The sequence below is a fragment of the Orcinus orca genome, chromosome 12 (assembly GCF_937001465.1).
Source record: "Orcinus orca chromosome 12, mOrcOrc1.1, whole genome shotgun sequence".
NCBI lineage: Eukaryota > Metazoa > Chordata > Mammalia > Artiodactyla > Delphinidae > Orcinus > Orcinus orca.
In genome coordinates this window covers 59,861,566-59,877,880 of record NC_064570.1, presented here as the reverse complement: position 1 = coordinate 59,877,880, position 16,315 = coordinate 59,861,566, and the positions used below count along the sequence as shown (strand labels likewise).

At 38.6% G+C, this 16,315-nt stretch overlaps 2 protein-coding genes across 11 annotated transcripts in view; one reads left to right on the top strand and one right to left on the bottom strand.

Moving 5' to 3' along the window:
* The window catches only part of KLHL32 (kelch like family member 32), a 232,313-nt gene extending 216,782 nt beyond the window's left edge, over nucleotides 1–15,531 (top strand). For 6 of the 7 annotated variants that reach the window (XM_049695139.1, XM_049695137.1, XM_004264797.3 and 3 more), the window contains one exon: nucleotides 13,912–15,531. In XM_049695139.1, the coding sequence (XP_049551096.1) occupies nucleotides 13,912–14,073 (162 nt within the window). In that variant the 3' untranslated portion in view covers nucleotides 14,074–15,531. Of the gene's footprint in view, nucleotides 1–11,735; nucleotides 11,879–13,911 lie in introns of all 7 variants that reach the window. The other variant, XM_049695136.1, reaches the window with a different exon arrangement.
* Nucleotides 1–16,315, bottom strand: part of MMS22L (MMS22 like, DNA repair protein) — a 171,843-nt gene that overhangs the window by 10,474 nt on the left and 145,054 nt on the right. For 2 of the 4 annotated variants that reach the window (XR_007470411.1, XR_007470408.1), the window contains exons 26-27: nucleotides 15,824–15,873; nucleotides 6,369–6,453 (exon numbers count right to left, since the gene is read on the bottom strand). The gene's annotated coding sequence lies outside the window, so the exon portion shown is untranslated. Of the gene's footprint in view, nucleotides 1–6,368; nucleotides 6,454–15,816; nucleotides 15,874–16,315 lie in introns of those variants that run through there. The other 2 variants (XR_007470410.1, XR_007470409.1) reach the window with 2 other exon arrangements.

Below are 16,315 nucleotides of genomic sequence, written 5' to 3'. Positions count from 1 at the left end.
AGGTGGGACGCAACTGCGATAAAATCCAATCCCATATATGCTGGGTGTAAAATAATTATGCCACAGAAGTTCTCCTACAGGAGTGAAAGTCCTGAGTCCCACCTCAGGCCTCCCCAGCCTGGGGGTCTGGCAATGGAAGGAGGAGGCCCCAGGAAGTGTGGCTTTGAAGGCCAGCAGGGTTTGACCACAGGGATTCCACAGGACTGGGGGAAACAGAAACTCCACTCTTGGAGGGCGCATACAGGGTCTTGTGCACGTCAGGACTCAGGGAAGAAGTGGTGACCTCATGAGAGAGTGGGGCAGACTTACCTGCTAGTATTATATTGGAGGGTCTCCTGCAGAGGCAGGAGGCGGCTGACTCACTGCTGGGACAAGGACACTGGCGGTGGTAGTCTGGGGTGTACTCATTGCCGTGAGTCCTCTTGGAGGCCTCCATTTTCTCACCGAGACCTGGCCCCAACCAACAGTCTGTAGTTCCAATGCTGGGACGTCTCAGGACAAACAACCAACAGGGCAGGAAAACAGACCCACACATCAGCAGAGAGGCGCTTAAAGTCTTCCCGAATAAACAGGTAGCTGATAAACACACCCCCTGACATGGTCCATCCCACCAGAGGGACAAGACCAAGCACCAGCCACGAGTGGGCAGGTACCAGTCCATGCCACCAGGAAGCCTGTACAAGCCTCTTAGCCTCATCCACCAGAGGGCAGACAGCAGAAGCAGGAACTACAAACATGTAGCCTGTGAAACAGAAATTGCAATCACAGAAAGACAAAATGAGATGGCAGAGGAATATGTCCCAGATAAAGGAACAAGATAAAACCCCAGAATAACAAAGTGAAGTAGAGGTAGGCAATCTACCTGAAGAAGAATTCAGAGTAATAACAGTAAAGATGATCCAAGATCTCGGAAAAAAAGAGTGGAGGCACAGATCGAGAAGATACAAGAAATGTTTAACAAAGACCTAGAACTAAAGAAAAAACAAAGGGATGAACAATACAATAACTGAAATGAAAAATACACTAGAAGGAATCAATAACAGAATAACTGAGGCAGAATGGATAAGTGAGCTGGAAGACAGAATGGTGGAAATCACTGCTACAGAACAGAATAAAGAAAATAAGAATGAAAAGAAATGAGGACAGTCTGAGAGACCTCTGGGACATTAAATGCACCAACATTCACATTACAGGGGTCCCAGAAGGAGAAGAGGGAAAGAAAGGGCCTGAGAAAATATTTGAAGAGATAATAGCTGACAACTTCCCTAACATGGGACAGGAAACAGTCACCCAAACCTAGGATGTGCAGAGAGTCCCAGGCAGGATAAACCCTAGGATGAACACACTGAGACACATGGTAATAAAACTGACAAAAATTGAAGACAAAGAGAAAATATTAAAAGCAACAAGGGAAAAAGCAACGGATAACATACAAGGGAACTCCCATAAGGTTATCAGCTGATTTCTGCAGAAACTGCAGGCCAGAAGGTGTGGCACCATATATTTAAAGTGATGAAATGGAAGAACCCACAACCAAGAATCTCTAACCAGCAAAGCTCGCATTCAGATTGGACAGAGAAATCAAAAGCTTTACAGAGAAGCAAAAGCTAAGAGAATTCAGCACCACCAGACCAGCTTTGTAACCAATGCTAAAGGAAATTCTCTAGGTGGAAAAGAAAAGGCCACAACTAGAAACAAGAAAATTATGAGTGGGAAAGCTCACCGGTAAAGGCTAACATACAGTAAAGGTAGGAAATCATCTGCACACAAATACGATATCAAAACCAGCAACTGTGAGAAGAGGAGAGCACAAAAGCAGGATATTGGATATCCATTTGAAATTAAAAGACCAGCAACTTAAAACAATCTTGATGGCTATATCAAAACCTCATGGTAACTGCCAACCAAAAATCTACAATACATACACACACAAAAAAGAAAAAGGAATCCAAATAAAACCCTGAAGGCAGTCATCAAATCACAAGAGAAGAGAACAGAAGAGGAAGGGAAGAAAAAAGACCTACAAAAACAAATCCAAAACAATTAACAAAATGGCAGTAAGAACATACGTATTGTACAGGGTTGAAGATGGTGGAGTAGAAGGATGTGCTCTCACTCCCTCTTGCAAGAGCACCGGAATCACAACTAACTGCTGAACAATCATTGATAGGAAGACACTGGAACTCACCAAAAAAGATACCCCACATCCAAAGACAAAGGGGAAGCCACAATGAGACTGTAGGAGGGGCACAATCACAATAAAATCAAATCCCATAACTGCTGGGTGGGTGACTCACAAACTGGAGAACACTTATACCACAGAAGTCCACCCACTGGAGTGAAGGTTCTCAGTCCCAGGTCAGGCTTCCCAACCTGGGTGTCCCGCAACGGGAGGAGGAATTGCTAGAGAATCACACTTTGAAGGCGAGTGGGATTTGATTGCAGGACTTTGACAGGAATGGGGGAAACAAAGACTCCACTCTTGGAGGGCACACACAAAGTAGTGTGCGCATCAGGACCCAGGGGAAGTAGCAGTGACTCCACAGGAGACTGAACCAGACTTACCTGCTAGTGTTGATGGGTATCCTGCAGAGGCGGGGGGCGGCTGTGTCTCACCATAAGGACGGACACTGGCAGCAGAAGTTCTGGAAGTACTCCTTGGTGTGAACACTCCCAGATGCCACCATTAGCCGAACAAAGAGCCCAGGTAGGCTCCAGTGTTGGGTCGCCTCAGGCCAAACCAACAAGGAGGGAACCCAGCCCCACCCATCAGCAGACAAGCGGATTAAAGTTTTACTGAGCTCTGCCCACCAGAGCAACAGCCAGCTCTACCCACCACCAGTCCCTCCCTTCAGGCAACTCGCACAAGCCTCTTAGATAGCCTCATCCACCAGAGGGCAGACAGCAGAAGCAAGAAGAACTACAATCCTGCAGCCTGTGGAACAAAAAGCACATTCACAGAAAGATAGACAAGATGAAAAGGCAGAGGGCTATGTACCAGATGAAGGAACAAGATAAAACCCCAGAAAAACAACTAAATAAAGTGGAGATAGGCAACCTTCCAGAAGAAGAATTCAGAATCATGATAGTGAAGATGATCCAGAACCTTGGAAGAAGAATGGAGGCAAAGATAAAGAAGATGCAAGAAATGCTTAACAAAGACCTAGAAGAATTAAAGAACAAACAAACAGAGATGAACAATACAATAACTAAAATGAAAAACACACTAGAAGGAATCAATAGCAGAATAACTGAGGCAGAAGAACGTATAAATGACCTGGAAGACAGAATGGTGGAATTTACCGCCACGGAACAGAATAAAGAAAAAAGAATGAAAAGAAATGAAGACAGCCTAAGAGACCTCTGGGACAACATTAAATGCACCAACATTCGCATTATAGGGGTCCCAGAAGGAGAAGATAGAGAGAAAGGACCAGAGAAAATATTTGAAGAGATTATAGTCGAAAACTTCCCTAATATGGGAAAGGAAATAGCCACCCAAGTCCAGGAAGCACCAAGAGTCCCATACAGGATAAACCCAAGGAGAAACAGGCCAGGACACATAGTAATCAAATGGCAAAAGTAAAAGACAAAGAAAAATTATTGAAAGCAGCAAGGGAAAAACGACAAATAACATACAAGGGAACTCCCATAAGGTTAACAGCTGATTTCTCAGCAGAAACTCTACAAGCCAGAAGGGAGTGGCAGAATCCAACAACACATTAAAAGGACCATACACCATGATCAAGTGGGATTTATCCCAGGGATGCAAGAATTCTTCAATATATGCAAATAAATCAATGTGATACACCATTTTAAGAAACTGAAGAATAAAAACCATATGATCATCTCAATAGATGCAGAAAAAGCTTTTGATAAGTTTCAACACCCATTTATAATAAAAACTCTCCAGAAAGTGGGCATAGAGGGAACCTACCTCAACATAATAAAGGCCATATATGACAAACCCACAGCAAACATCATTCTCAATGGTGAAAAACTGAAAGCATGTCCTCTAAGGTCAAGAACAAGACAAGGATGTCCACTCTCACCACTATTATTCAGCATAGTTTTGGAAGTCCTAGCCACATGACTCAGAGAAGAAAAAGAAATAAAAGGAATACAAATTGGAAAAGAAGAAGTAAAACTGTCAGTCTTTGCAGATGACACGATACTGTACATACAGAATCCTAAAGATGCCACCAGAAAACTACTAGAGGTAATCAGTGAATTTGGTAAAGTTGCAGGATACAAAATTAATGCACTGAAATCTCTTGCATTCCTATACACTAAAAACAAAAGATCAGAAAGTGAAATTAAGGAAACAATCCCATTCACCATTGCAACAAAAAGAATAAAATACCTAGAAATAAACCCTCCTAAGGAGGTAGAAGACTTGTACTCAGGAAACTATAAGACACTGATGAAAGAAATCAAAAATGACACAAACAGATGGAGAAATATACCATGTTCTTGGATTGGAACAATCAATATTGTGAAAATGACTATACTACCCAAAGCAATCTACAGATTCAATGCAATCCCTATCAAATTACCAATGGCATTTTTTGCAGAAGTAGAACAAAAAATCTTAAAATTTGTATGGAGACACAAAAGACCCCAAATAGCCAAAGCAGTCTTGAGGGAAAAAAATGGAGCTGGAGGAATCAGACTCCCTGACTTCAGACTATACTGCAAAGCTACAGTAATCAAGACAATATGGTACTGTCACAATAACAGAAATACAGATCAATGGTACAGGATAGAAAGCCCAGAGATAAACCCACACACCTATTGTCAACTAATCTATGACAAAAGAGGCAAGGATATACAATGGAGAAAAGACAGTCGGGGAAAACTGGACAGCTACATGTAAAAGAATGAAATTAGAACACTCCCTAACACCACACACAAAAACAAACTCAAAATGGATTAGAGACCTAAATGCAACTGGACACTATAAAACTCTTAGAGGAAAATATATGAAGAACACTCTTTGACATAAGTCACATCAAGATCGTTTTTGATCCACCTCCTAGAGTAATGGAAATAAAAACAAAATTAAACAAATGGGACCTAATGAAACAAAAGGTTTTGCAAAGCAAAAGAAACTACAAACAAGACGAAAAGACAACCCTCAGAATGGGAGAAAATATTTGCAAATGAATCAATGGACAAAGGATTCATCTTCAAAATATATAAACAGCTCATGCAGCTCAATATTAAAAAAACAAACAATCTGATTGAAAAATGGGTAGAAGACCTGAATAGACATTTCTCCAAAGAAGACATACAGATGGCCGAGAAGCACATGAAAAGCTGCTCAACATCACTAATTATTAGAGAAATGCAAATCAAAACTACAATGAGGTATCACCTCACACCAGTCAGAATGGGCATCATCAGAAAATCTACAAACAACAAATGTTGGAGAGGGTGTGGTGAAAAGGGAACCCTCTTGCACTGTTGGTGGGAATGTAAATTGATACAGCCACTTTGGAGAACAATATGGAAGGAAGTTCCTTAAAAAACTAAAAACAGAACTACCATATGACCCAGCAATCCCACTACTGGGCATATACCCAGAGAAAACCATAATTCAAAAAAACACATGCACCCCAATGTTCATTGCAGCACTATTTACAATAGCCAGGTTATGGAAGCAACCTACATGCCCATCGACAGACGAATGGACAAAGAAGATGTGTTATATTATATACAATGGAATATTACTCCACCATAAAAAGGAATGAAATTGGGTCATTTTTAGAGATGTGGATGAATCTAGAGACTGTCATACAGAATGAAGTAAGTCAGAAAGAGAAAAACAAATATCGTGTATTAATGCATATGTGTGGAATCTAGAAAAATGGTACAGATGAACCAGTTTGCAGGGCAGAAACTGAGACACAGATGTAGAGAACAAACGTATGGACACCCAGGGTGAAAAGTGGCAGGGGGTGGTGGTGTGATGAATATGGAGATTGGGGTTGACATGTATACACTGATGTGTATAAAATGGACGACTAAAAAGAACCTGTTGTATAAAGAAATAAAGTTGAAAAAAAAAGAACATATATATCGACGATTACCTTAAATGTAGATTAGATGCTCCACCCAAAAGACACAGATTGACTGAATGGATACAAAAACAAAACTCATATATATGCTGTCTACAAGAGACCTTCTTCAGATCTAGGGACACATACAGACTGAAAGTAAGAGGATGCAAAAATGTATTCCATGCAAATGCAACTCAAAAGAAAGCTGGAGGGCTTCCCTGGTGGCGCAGTGGTTGAGAGTCCGCCTGCCGATGCAGGAGATACGGGTTCGTGCCCCGGTCTGGGAGGATCCCACGTGCTGCGGAGCGGCTAGGCCTGTGAGCCATGGATGCTGAGCCTGTGCGTCTGGAGCCTGTGCTCCGCAACGGGAGAGGCCACAACAGTGAGAGACCTGTGTACCGCAAAAAAAAAAAAAAAAAAGAAAGCTGGAGTAGCAGTATTCGTATCACACAAAATACACTTTAAGATAAAGATTGTTACAGGAGACAAAGAAGGACACTACATAATGATGAAGGGATCAATGCAAGAAAAAGATATAGCAACTGTAAATATATATGCACCCAACATAGGAGAACCTCAATTTATAAGGCAAATACTAACAGCCATAAAAAGGGAAATCAACAATAATACTGGGAGACTTTCACACCCCACTTTCATCAATCGACAGATTATCCACACAGAAAATCAATAAGGAAAACACAGGTTTAAATGACACATTAGATCAGATGCACTTAATTGATATTTATAGAGCATTCCATGCAAAAGCAGCAGAGTACACATTCTTTTCAAGTGCACATGGAACACTCTCCAGGATTGAGCACATGCTGGGCCAGAAAACGAGCCTTGGTAAATTCAATAAAATTGAAATCATATCAAGCATCTTCTCTGACCACAACATTATGAGATTAGAAATCAACTACAAGAAAAAAAAACTGAAAACCACAAATATGTGGAAACTAAACAATATGCTACTAAACAACCAATGGATCACTGAAGAAATCAAAGAGGAAATAAAAAAATACCTAGAGACAAATGAAAATGAAAACATGATGATCCAAAACCTATGGGACACAGCAAAAGCACTTCTAAGAGGGAAGTTTATAGCGATACAAGAAAAAATCTCAAATAAACAACTTGGTCTTACACCTAAAGCAACTAGAGAAAGAAAAACAAAACCCAAGGTTAGTAGAAGGAAAGGAATCATAAAGATCAAAGCAGAAATAAATGAAATAAGAGATGAAGAAAACAACAGAAAAGATCAATGAATCTAAAAGCTGGTTTTTTGAAAAGATAAAGTTGAAAAACTTTAGCTAGACTCATCAAGAAAAAGAGGGACAGGGCTCAAATCAATAAAATAAGAAAAGAAAAAGTTACAGTGGGCACCTCAGAAATACAAAGGATCATAAGACATTACTACAAGCAGCTATGTGTCAATAAAATAGATAACCTGGAAGAAATGGACAAACTCTTAGAGATGTACAACCTCCCAAAACTAGACCAGAAAGAAATAGAAAATATGAACAGACCAATCCAGAGTACTGCAATTGAAACTGTGATTTAAAAACTCCCAACAAACAGAAGTCCAGGACCAGATAGCTTCACAGGCAAATTCTACCAAACATTTAGAGAAGAGTTAACACCTATCCTTCTGAAACTATTCCAAAAAAATCGCAGTGGAAGGAACACTCCCAAGTTCATTCTACGAGGCCACCATCACCCTGATACCAAAACCAGATAAAGTTATCACAAAAAATAGAAAATTACAGGCCAATATCACTGATGAACATAGATGCAAAAATCCTCAAAATACTAGCAAATCAAATCAAACAATACATTAAAAGGATCATACACCATGATCAAATGTACACCATGATTTACTCCAGGGATGCAAGGATTCTTCAATATATGCAAATCAATCAGTGTAATACAGCACATCAACAAACTGAATAAAAACCATATGATCATCTCTGTAGATGCAGAAAAAGCTTTTGACAAAATTCAACACCCATTTATGATAAAAACTCTCCAGAAAGTGAGCATAGAGGGAACATACCTCAACATAATAAAGGCCATATTTGACCAACCTACAGCTAACATCAAGCTCGACAGTGAAAAGTTGAAAGCATTTCCTCTAAGATCAGGAATAGGACAAGGATGCCCACTCTTGCCACTATTAGTCAACATAGTTTTGGAAATCCTAGCCATGGCATTCAGAGAAGAAAAAGAAATAAAAGGAATCCAAATTGGAACAGAAGTAAAACTGTCACTGTTTGCAGATGACATATTATACATAGAAAATCTAAAGATGCTACTAGAAAACTACAAGAGCTCATCAATGAAATGGGTAAAGTTGCAGGATACAAAATTAATACACAGAAATCGTTTGCATTCCTATACACTAACAATGAAAGGTCAGAAAGAGAAATTAAAAAAAAATCCATTTACCATAGCATCAAAAAGAATAAAATACCTAGGAATAAGCCTACCTAAGGAGGCAATAGACTTGCACTCTAAAAACTATAAGATGCTGATAAAAGAAATCAAAGATAACACAAACAGATGGAAAGATATACCATGTTCTTGGATTGGAACAATCAATACTGTCAAAACGACTGTACTACCCAAGGCAATCTACAGGTTCAATGCAATCCCTATCAAATTACCAATGGCATTCTTCACAGAACTAGAACAAAAAATCTTAAAATTTGTGTGGAGACACAAAAGACCCCAAATAGCCAAAGCAATCTTGAGAAAGAAAATGGAGCTGGAGGAATCAGGTTCCCTGACTTCAGACTGTACTACAAAGCTACAGTTCAAAACAGTATGGTAGTGGCACAAAAACAAATATAGATCCATGGAACAGGATAAAAAGCCCAGAAATAAACCCATGAACCTATGGTCAATTAATATATGATAAAGGTGGCGAGAATATACAATGGAGAAAGGACATTCTCTTCAATAAATGGTGCTGGGAAAACTGGACAGCTACATGCAAAAAAAATGAAATTAGAATATTCTTTAACACCATACACAAAAATAAACTCAAAACGTATTAAAGACCTAAATGTAAGACTCGAGACTATAAAACTCTTAGAGGAAAACATAGGCAGAACACTCTTTTACATAAATCACTGCAATAGCTTTTTTGATCCGTCTCCTAGAGTAATGGAAATAAACACAAACAAATGGAACCTAGTTAAACTCAAAAGCTTTTGCACAGCAAAGGAAACCATAAACAAAACGAAAAGACAACCCATAGAATGGGAGAAAATATTTGCAAATGATGTGGCCAACAAGGGGTTAATCTCCAAAATTTTCAAACAGCTCATGTGACTCAATATCAAAAAACAAACAACCCAATCAAAAAATGGGTAGAAGGGGCTTCCCTGGTGGTGCAGTGGTTGAGAGTCTGCCTGCCGATGCAGGGGACACGGGTTTGTGCCCCGGTCCGGGAGAAGCCACAACTGTGAGAGGACCATGTACCGCAAAAAAAAAAAAAAAAAAAAAAAAGGGCAGAAGACCTAAATAGACATTTCTCCAAAGAAGACATACAGATGGCCAAGAGGCACATGAAAAGATGCTTAACATTGCGAATTATTAGAGAAATGTAAGTCAAAACTACACTGAGATATCACCTTCCACCAGTCAGAATGGCCATCATCAAAAAATCTAGAAACAATAAATGCTGGAAAGGGTATGGAGAAAAGGGAACCCTCCTACATCGTTGGTGGGAGTGTAAATTGATACAGTCACTATGGAGAACAGTATTGAGGCTCCTTAAAAAACTAAAAATAGAGCTGCCATGTGATCTGGCAATCCTACTCCTAGGCATAAATCTGGAGAAAAACATGGTTTGAAGGGATACATGCCCCCATTGTTCACTGCAGCACTGTTTACGATAGCCAAGACATGGAAGCAACCTAAATGTTCATTGACAGTTTGAATGGATAAAGATGTGGTACATATATACAATGGAATATTACTCAGCCATTAAAAAGAATGAAATAATGCCATTTGCAGCAACATGGATGGACCTGGAGACTATCATACTAAGTTAAGTAAGTCAGACAGAGAAAGACAAATATATGATATCGCTTATATGTGGAATCTAAAAAAAAATGATACAAATGAACTTATTTACAAAACAAAAACAGACTCACAGACAGAGTACAAACTTATGGTCACCAGGGATGACAAAGGGTGGGGGGAGGTATAGATTGGGAGTTTAGGACTGACATGTCCACACTGCTATATTTAAAATAGATAACCAACAAGAACCTACTGTATAGCACAGGGAACTTTGCTCAAGTCTGTAAGAACCTAAATGGGGAAAGAATTTGATAAATAATAGATACATGTATATGTATAACTGAATCACTTTGCTGTACACCTGAAACTAACACATTGTTAATCAACTATAACTCCAATATAAAATAAAAATTAAAAAAAATATTCTAAGCTCCAGAGCATTGAATAAATTCTGAGATGTGATTTGTGAGGGAAAAAAAAAAAAGAGAATTACAGGTCAGAGTGGTGGAGAAAATAGTATAGATGTTAAAAATATCAAAGTTTAAATTTTTCGTAAGTCACAAATCTATAGTATTCTTGGATTCTAAGTGCACTGCTGGCTAAGATTAATGAAGGTCACACTTAAATAGTTCACAGATTGGTCTGTTAACATCCAGAAGGACTAAAGTAATTTTCTTTGGTCTTGAAAATACCAGCCAATAACCTCTCTCATTAGACTGACCCTTCTGGATTCTAATCAAAGCTTATTTAACTGTCATTTGTAGGATTCAGCCACAAGCCTGTCAAATGTTGAGAAAGCATACTGTTCTATTTTTTTCTACTACTTGATTTAGCACAGACTATTTGATCCATTTCAAGGGCAACCCAAATAAGAGAAAGGCTGAGGTGCTCTTAAATTAATACTTGTTCAAAGATGGACATTTGGACTTGTTAGTAATACTGACCCATGTAAAATATAAAAAAATAGATTCCTGAGGAAAGTCAGGTGCTCTTCTTTATTCAGTGGGTGTGTAAGCAAATGTCTGGCACAGAGGTTGACTCTAATCTGGACGCTGTGGATGACAAGCAGCAGGTAAAGAAACAGCTGCCTAAGTGTGCAAGTGATTAGTCTGTGTTGCCAGATCACCTCCACTGCTCTTCATTTATGATTACTTCTTTTTGGCTGGAGGATATGCTGCCAAGCCGGCACCTCCTTCTCCCAAATGCCTTCTTTCTGCCAGTTTACAGGGGAGTGTTTTGGAGAAAAACTGCCAACACTTCCTTTCCCATCTTACAGATTAAATAAATTGCATCTGCTTAACACACACAGCCTCTGTTGGCCCAGGGAACCAGACAAGCTGTTTGGACAGTGACCTCAACTGATATTTTGTGTTCTAGAAATGTATTCAGTTGAGGAAGGGATACCACGAACGGCATGAAAACCTTGCTCTTTCTTGGGTTGCAACCTTGAGCCCAAGTACTGGCTCCACCACCACTTACTAGCTGTGTGATCCTGAGCAAGTCATTGAACATTCTTTGTATCTCAATTTTCTTCTCTGTAACCGGAACAATAATCTTATTTGAGGTAAATATTGAAAGACCTCTACTTCCTTATTTAATGAAATACTAGTCAAAATCCCATTGTAATTTTCCTTTTTCTCACAGGGTGGGGGAGTAATACTTGTCAAATTGATCTTGAAGTTTCTCCAGGAAAGGAAAAATACAAGAAGAACCAAGAAATGCTTGAAAATGAATGGGGGAGACATGCCCTACCCAGTCAAAATAACTAAATGTGGTACTGCGGGAAGGTACATAAATCATTGAAAGAGAGAACAAAGAAAAATTTATATGTTGCATATACTAGAGCTATTTAAAATTAATAGTGACAGGGCATATTGTTCAATAAATGGGATGGGACAGCTAAATGTCCATTTGGGAAAAAAAGCTACAAGGTTTGATATTTTATTCTCGGCTTTAGTTATTTCCTCCTTTATGAGCTTGGATCCCCAAATCTCAAGGGCTTCTTTCATCTAAAATAATGCATTATTACATTAAAGGCTTAAGAATTATCCCCTTAGAGCATGACTTCCCTGGTGGCTCAGTGGTTAAGAATCCGCCTGCCAATGCAGGGGACACAGGTTTGTTCCCACATGCTGTGGAGCAACTAAGCCCATGCACCACAACTACTGAGCCTGCGCTCTAGAGCCCGTGAGCCACCACTACTGAGCCCGCATGCCACAACTACTGAAGCCCACAAGCCTAGAGCCCGTGCTCCGCAACAAACAAGATGAGCCACCACAATGAGAAGCCCGCACACTGTAACGAAGAGTAGGCCCCGCTCGCCGTAACTAGAGGAAGCCTGCATGCAGCAACGAAGACCCAATGCAGCCAAAAATAAATAAATTAATTAAAAAAAAGAATTATCTACTTAGGTGACAGATGAAGGCATGAGAGTGGACAAGATCATTGAAGAAGAGTACCAAGGGGTCTGTGGTTGGAATATTGGGGCATACCTACATTTAGGATGGGGATGGAAGAAGTGGACCAAAGGTGGCCTGCGTCAATGACCAACTTATTTTTTTAAGGTCATAGAACCCACGGGAGGAAAGGTTTTAAACAAAGGTAGCTCGGTCTGTGCTCTGTGGTTACCTAGATGGGTGGGATGCAGGAGGAGGGAGGTCCAAGAGGGAGGGGATATATGTATACATACAGCTGATTCGCCTCGGTGTACAGCAGAAACTAACACAACATTGTAAAGCAATTATACTCCAATAAAAAATTAATTTAAAAAAATGAAGGTTGAGGAAGGTCATATGAAAAGAGGTTAAGATGATTGAAGGCTGGAAGGAACATTATGGGTTAGACATGTAGGACATGACCAGCTTTCCTCAAGAAAGAATTTTCCTAGTAGTAAGATTAAACCAGGGGCTTCCCTGGTGGCGCAGTGGTTGAGAGTCTGCCTGCCGATGCAGGGGACACGGGTTCGTGCCCTGGTCCGGGAAGATCCCACATGCCGCGGAGTGGCTGGGCCCGTGAGCCATGGCCGCTGAGCCTGCGCGTCCGGAGCCTGTGCTCCACAACGGGAGAGGCCACAACAGTGAGAGGCCCGTGTACCGCAAAAAAAAAAAAAAAAAAAAAGTTTAAACCAGCTTTCCTCAAGAAAGGAAATGACCAGCTTTCCTCAAGAAAGAATTTTCCTAGTAGTAAGGTTAAACCAGAATCAGTGAGGTGACAGCAGGCACACACTAACAAAGGATTCTTTCCATATATGGAAAGAGGTGGAACTCCAGCTTAATGGGGAAATAACTGGGGAAGAATTTCCAGAAGCAACTGATTTTTTTGAACCTGCTACTAAGCTATAATACTCTATGTGCTAGACACTGAGCTGTATGTCACCAATTTCCAGAGCAAAGCTGCAAGGTCAACGTTGTTTTCACTTTACAGGTGAGGATTTGTAAGCCAGCATACAAACAACACATACTAACTAGTTTGGGCTAGTTACTTAAGCAGTCTAAGGCAGTTTTATAAAAGGAGGATAATGCTACCTACACCTTGACACTGTTCTGAAGATTAAATTATTAAATTATATATCTATGTATATACAAACATAACATACATATCTATGTATGTACAAACGTGTACAAACACAAACAGAAATGTGTAGAATAGTACTTTGCAGGAACTTAATACATATTCCTGGTACCATACTTGAGAAAAATAGCAATGCGTAAGGTACAGTCATGGTGGCATAACTGAATTTAACTGCAGGCTTTCTTTTATGTGTACCCAGCTTTTTGAACAACCACCTTTAACGTACAGGTTTCTCCTCTTCTTTTGTTAGGTATTGGATGTGAGTAGAGAAGGCAAAGAAGAAGTATTCTACGGGCCTACACTTCCTTTTGCTTCCAATGGAATAGCAGCATGCTTCCTCCCAGCTCCGTATTTCACATGCCCTAACCTTCAAACTCTTCAAGTGCCTCATCACAGGATTGGCACCATCTGAAAAGCCAGTGCTCTCTTAACAACCAGCATGAACACGAGGAAGAAAAAGGCCTGACTTTTGGATACTGGGCATGAAAATACTCAGTGCTCAATGCTTCCTTGTTTTGTTTTCTAGATCTTCTATTCAGATAAACATTAGCAAAAAATGAACAGTTTTCTAAAATACACATTATTGAAAACGCTTGTCACGCTTCTCAGTGTGTGTCAATATACAGTACAATATGTATGACTTTTATGGTGGTGTAGCTTAGTGCTAACTTAATGGTCCATGGATCTTTTAAGCATTCTTTGTACACTTTGTCTAATCAGTGCTGTCCAGGACATTACCCTCTTAGTAAGGCAGTTTATTCCACAAGTACTGCCATCAATGATCTTAAAAAAAAATTGTCAGTACTTAATCTCTTTACTACTTAAGCCTGGGATTGTAATGTTTCTTTTAAAAATTTAACATTATACAGCCCTGCTGTATAAGTAGAGGCTCATCATTATGACATCATAAATTTTTAAATGCCATTATTTTATTCAAGGTAATACAAATAATAGAAGTACACCGGAACAGCAGATGGAATACCCAGATTTTTCACCTTGGTTGCTCTGTTACCTTGGGCCAGGAGCTTAACTTTACATTGCTTCAGTTTTCTCACTTTTTAAGGAGGGCAATTATTGATTTCCATATTAATTCAGAAGAATGTTTTAAGGATTAGGCAAATGCTCTGAAGTACTTTGCCTAAGAAAAAAAAATGTCACTTAAATTACAAGGTATTTTACTGTTTTAGAACCTTGTAACTGAAAAAGATTATTTTTGAAGTTTAAAAATTACTAGATAGAACTTGGAACACAAGCTATGAGATAAATGATTCTGAAAAGCATGTGAAAGAGACATGCTAATTATGAAAAAGGGAGTTTACTAAAGCCAAAGATTCCTAAACTTGTATAAATACTTGCCTAAAATAATAAGTCTCTCAAACATTTCATCTAAGCTCATTTAGTGAAAAATGACATTTTAAAGCTCAGAAAAAATTAGTTGTACTAATTTCGGTACCATAAAGTGCTCTGACATAAATTTGAACCTAGTATCAGTAGTTCTAATAAAAGTTTTTCCACTTTGTTAAAGGTTATGTCAATCTTGAGCACTTGTGGGATTCTTCTCTACCACCAATACATATTTTATTACTACCATTTTTAATAATGCATGAGAATTTTTTTAGGCTAGGTTTTTGGATTTGCTTTGTCTATAACAAAAAATAAAACAACTCAATAATCGTATTTGAACATAAATTCAACAAGTATAACATGAGTTTTTCCCCTTAATCTTGTTAGGATAAGTCACCTTTATTAAAAGGAAGATTTTACTTTTTTTCCTTAGTTTAATCATTCAGCAATCCTTGCTTAATGGGAAATTGTCATTTTATTCATGTAACCACTTTTAGTAATCAGAAGTGAAAAAAAAATATTTTTATTCCTAAATATAGAATTCACTAACTTTATATGATACCTAAAACATTAATTAAAAAAATATATATATAAATAAAACTTTTGGCTATTTAGATTAAAGGCCGGGAAGGGAGACTAGGGGTAAGAAAAAAATGGTAAATTTTTAAAAGAACAGATTTTGTTTACACAAACAAAAAGCCTTAAGAATATTTGTACAGTTCTGAAAAGTGAAAATTGATAATTGACATTTAGAAGGAAAACAGAGAGTCTATTTAAAAGGTATAAACCATCTAAATTAAGTTTTTAAAATGCCTTACCATGTCAGGAAAATGGTCTCCAGCGTTTCAGAAATCTTTTCAACAAGGACCTAAACAAGAATTTCAGATTTACTAAAATTTTTACTTGACACACAGATTTTCCATCCAGCAGTTTTACCTTATAAAACCTTAAAATCTATTTTTAATCCCAGACTCTCTACCCAATTAATGAAAGGGAAGGTCTAAAAGTGAACTTGCTTGAATGATAAACGGAAAGGCAGCCTGAGATTATTGTAATTTCTGTGTACACTTCTATTTATTTAAAACAAACGAGTATATATTATCAAACCTCTCCTCAGTGAACTTTAATGTATTATTCTGTAATATTACAGAATTGAAGTCAGAATTTTTAAAAGTTTTACATAGTTTCCAGAAACACTTATAGACAAAGAACAGCATCCAAAGTACAGTACCCCTCCCCTAAAAAGAAAAAACTTAGATTGCTTATAATTTGATCCTTCCCTCAAATTACTGATCATAAGAGCTAATTAA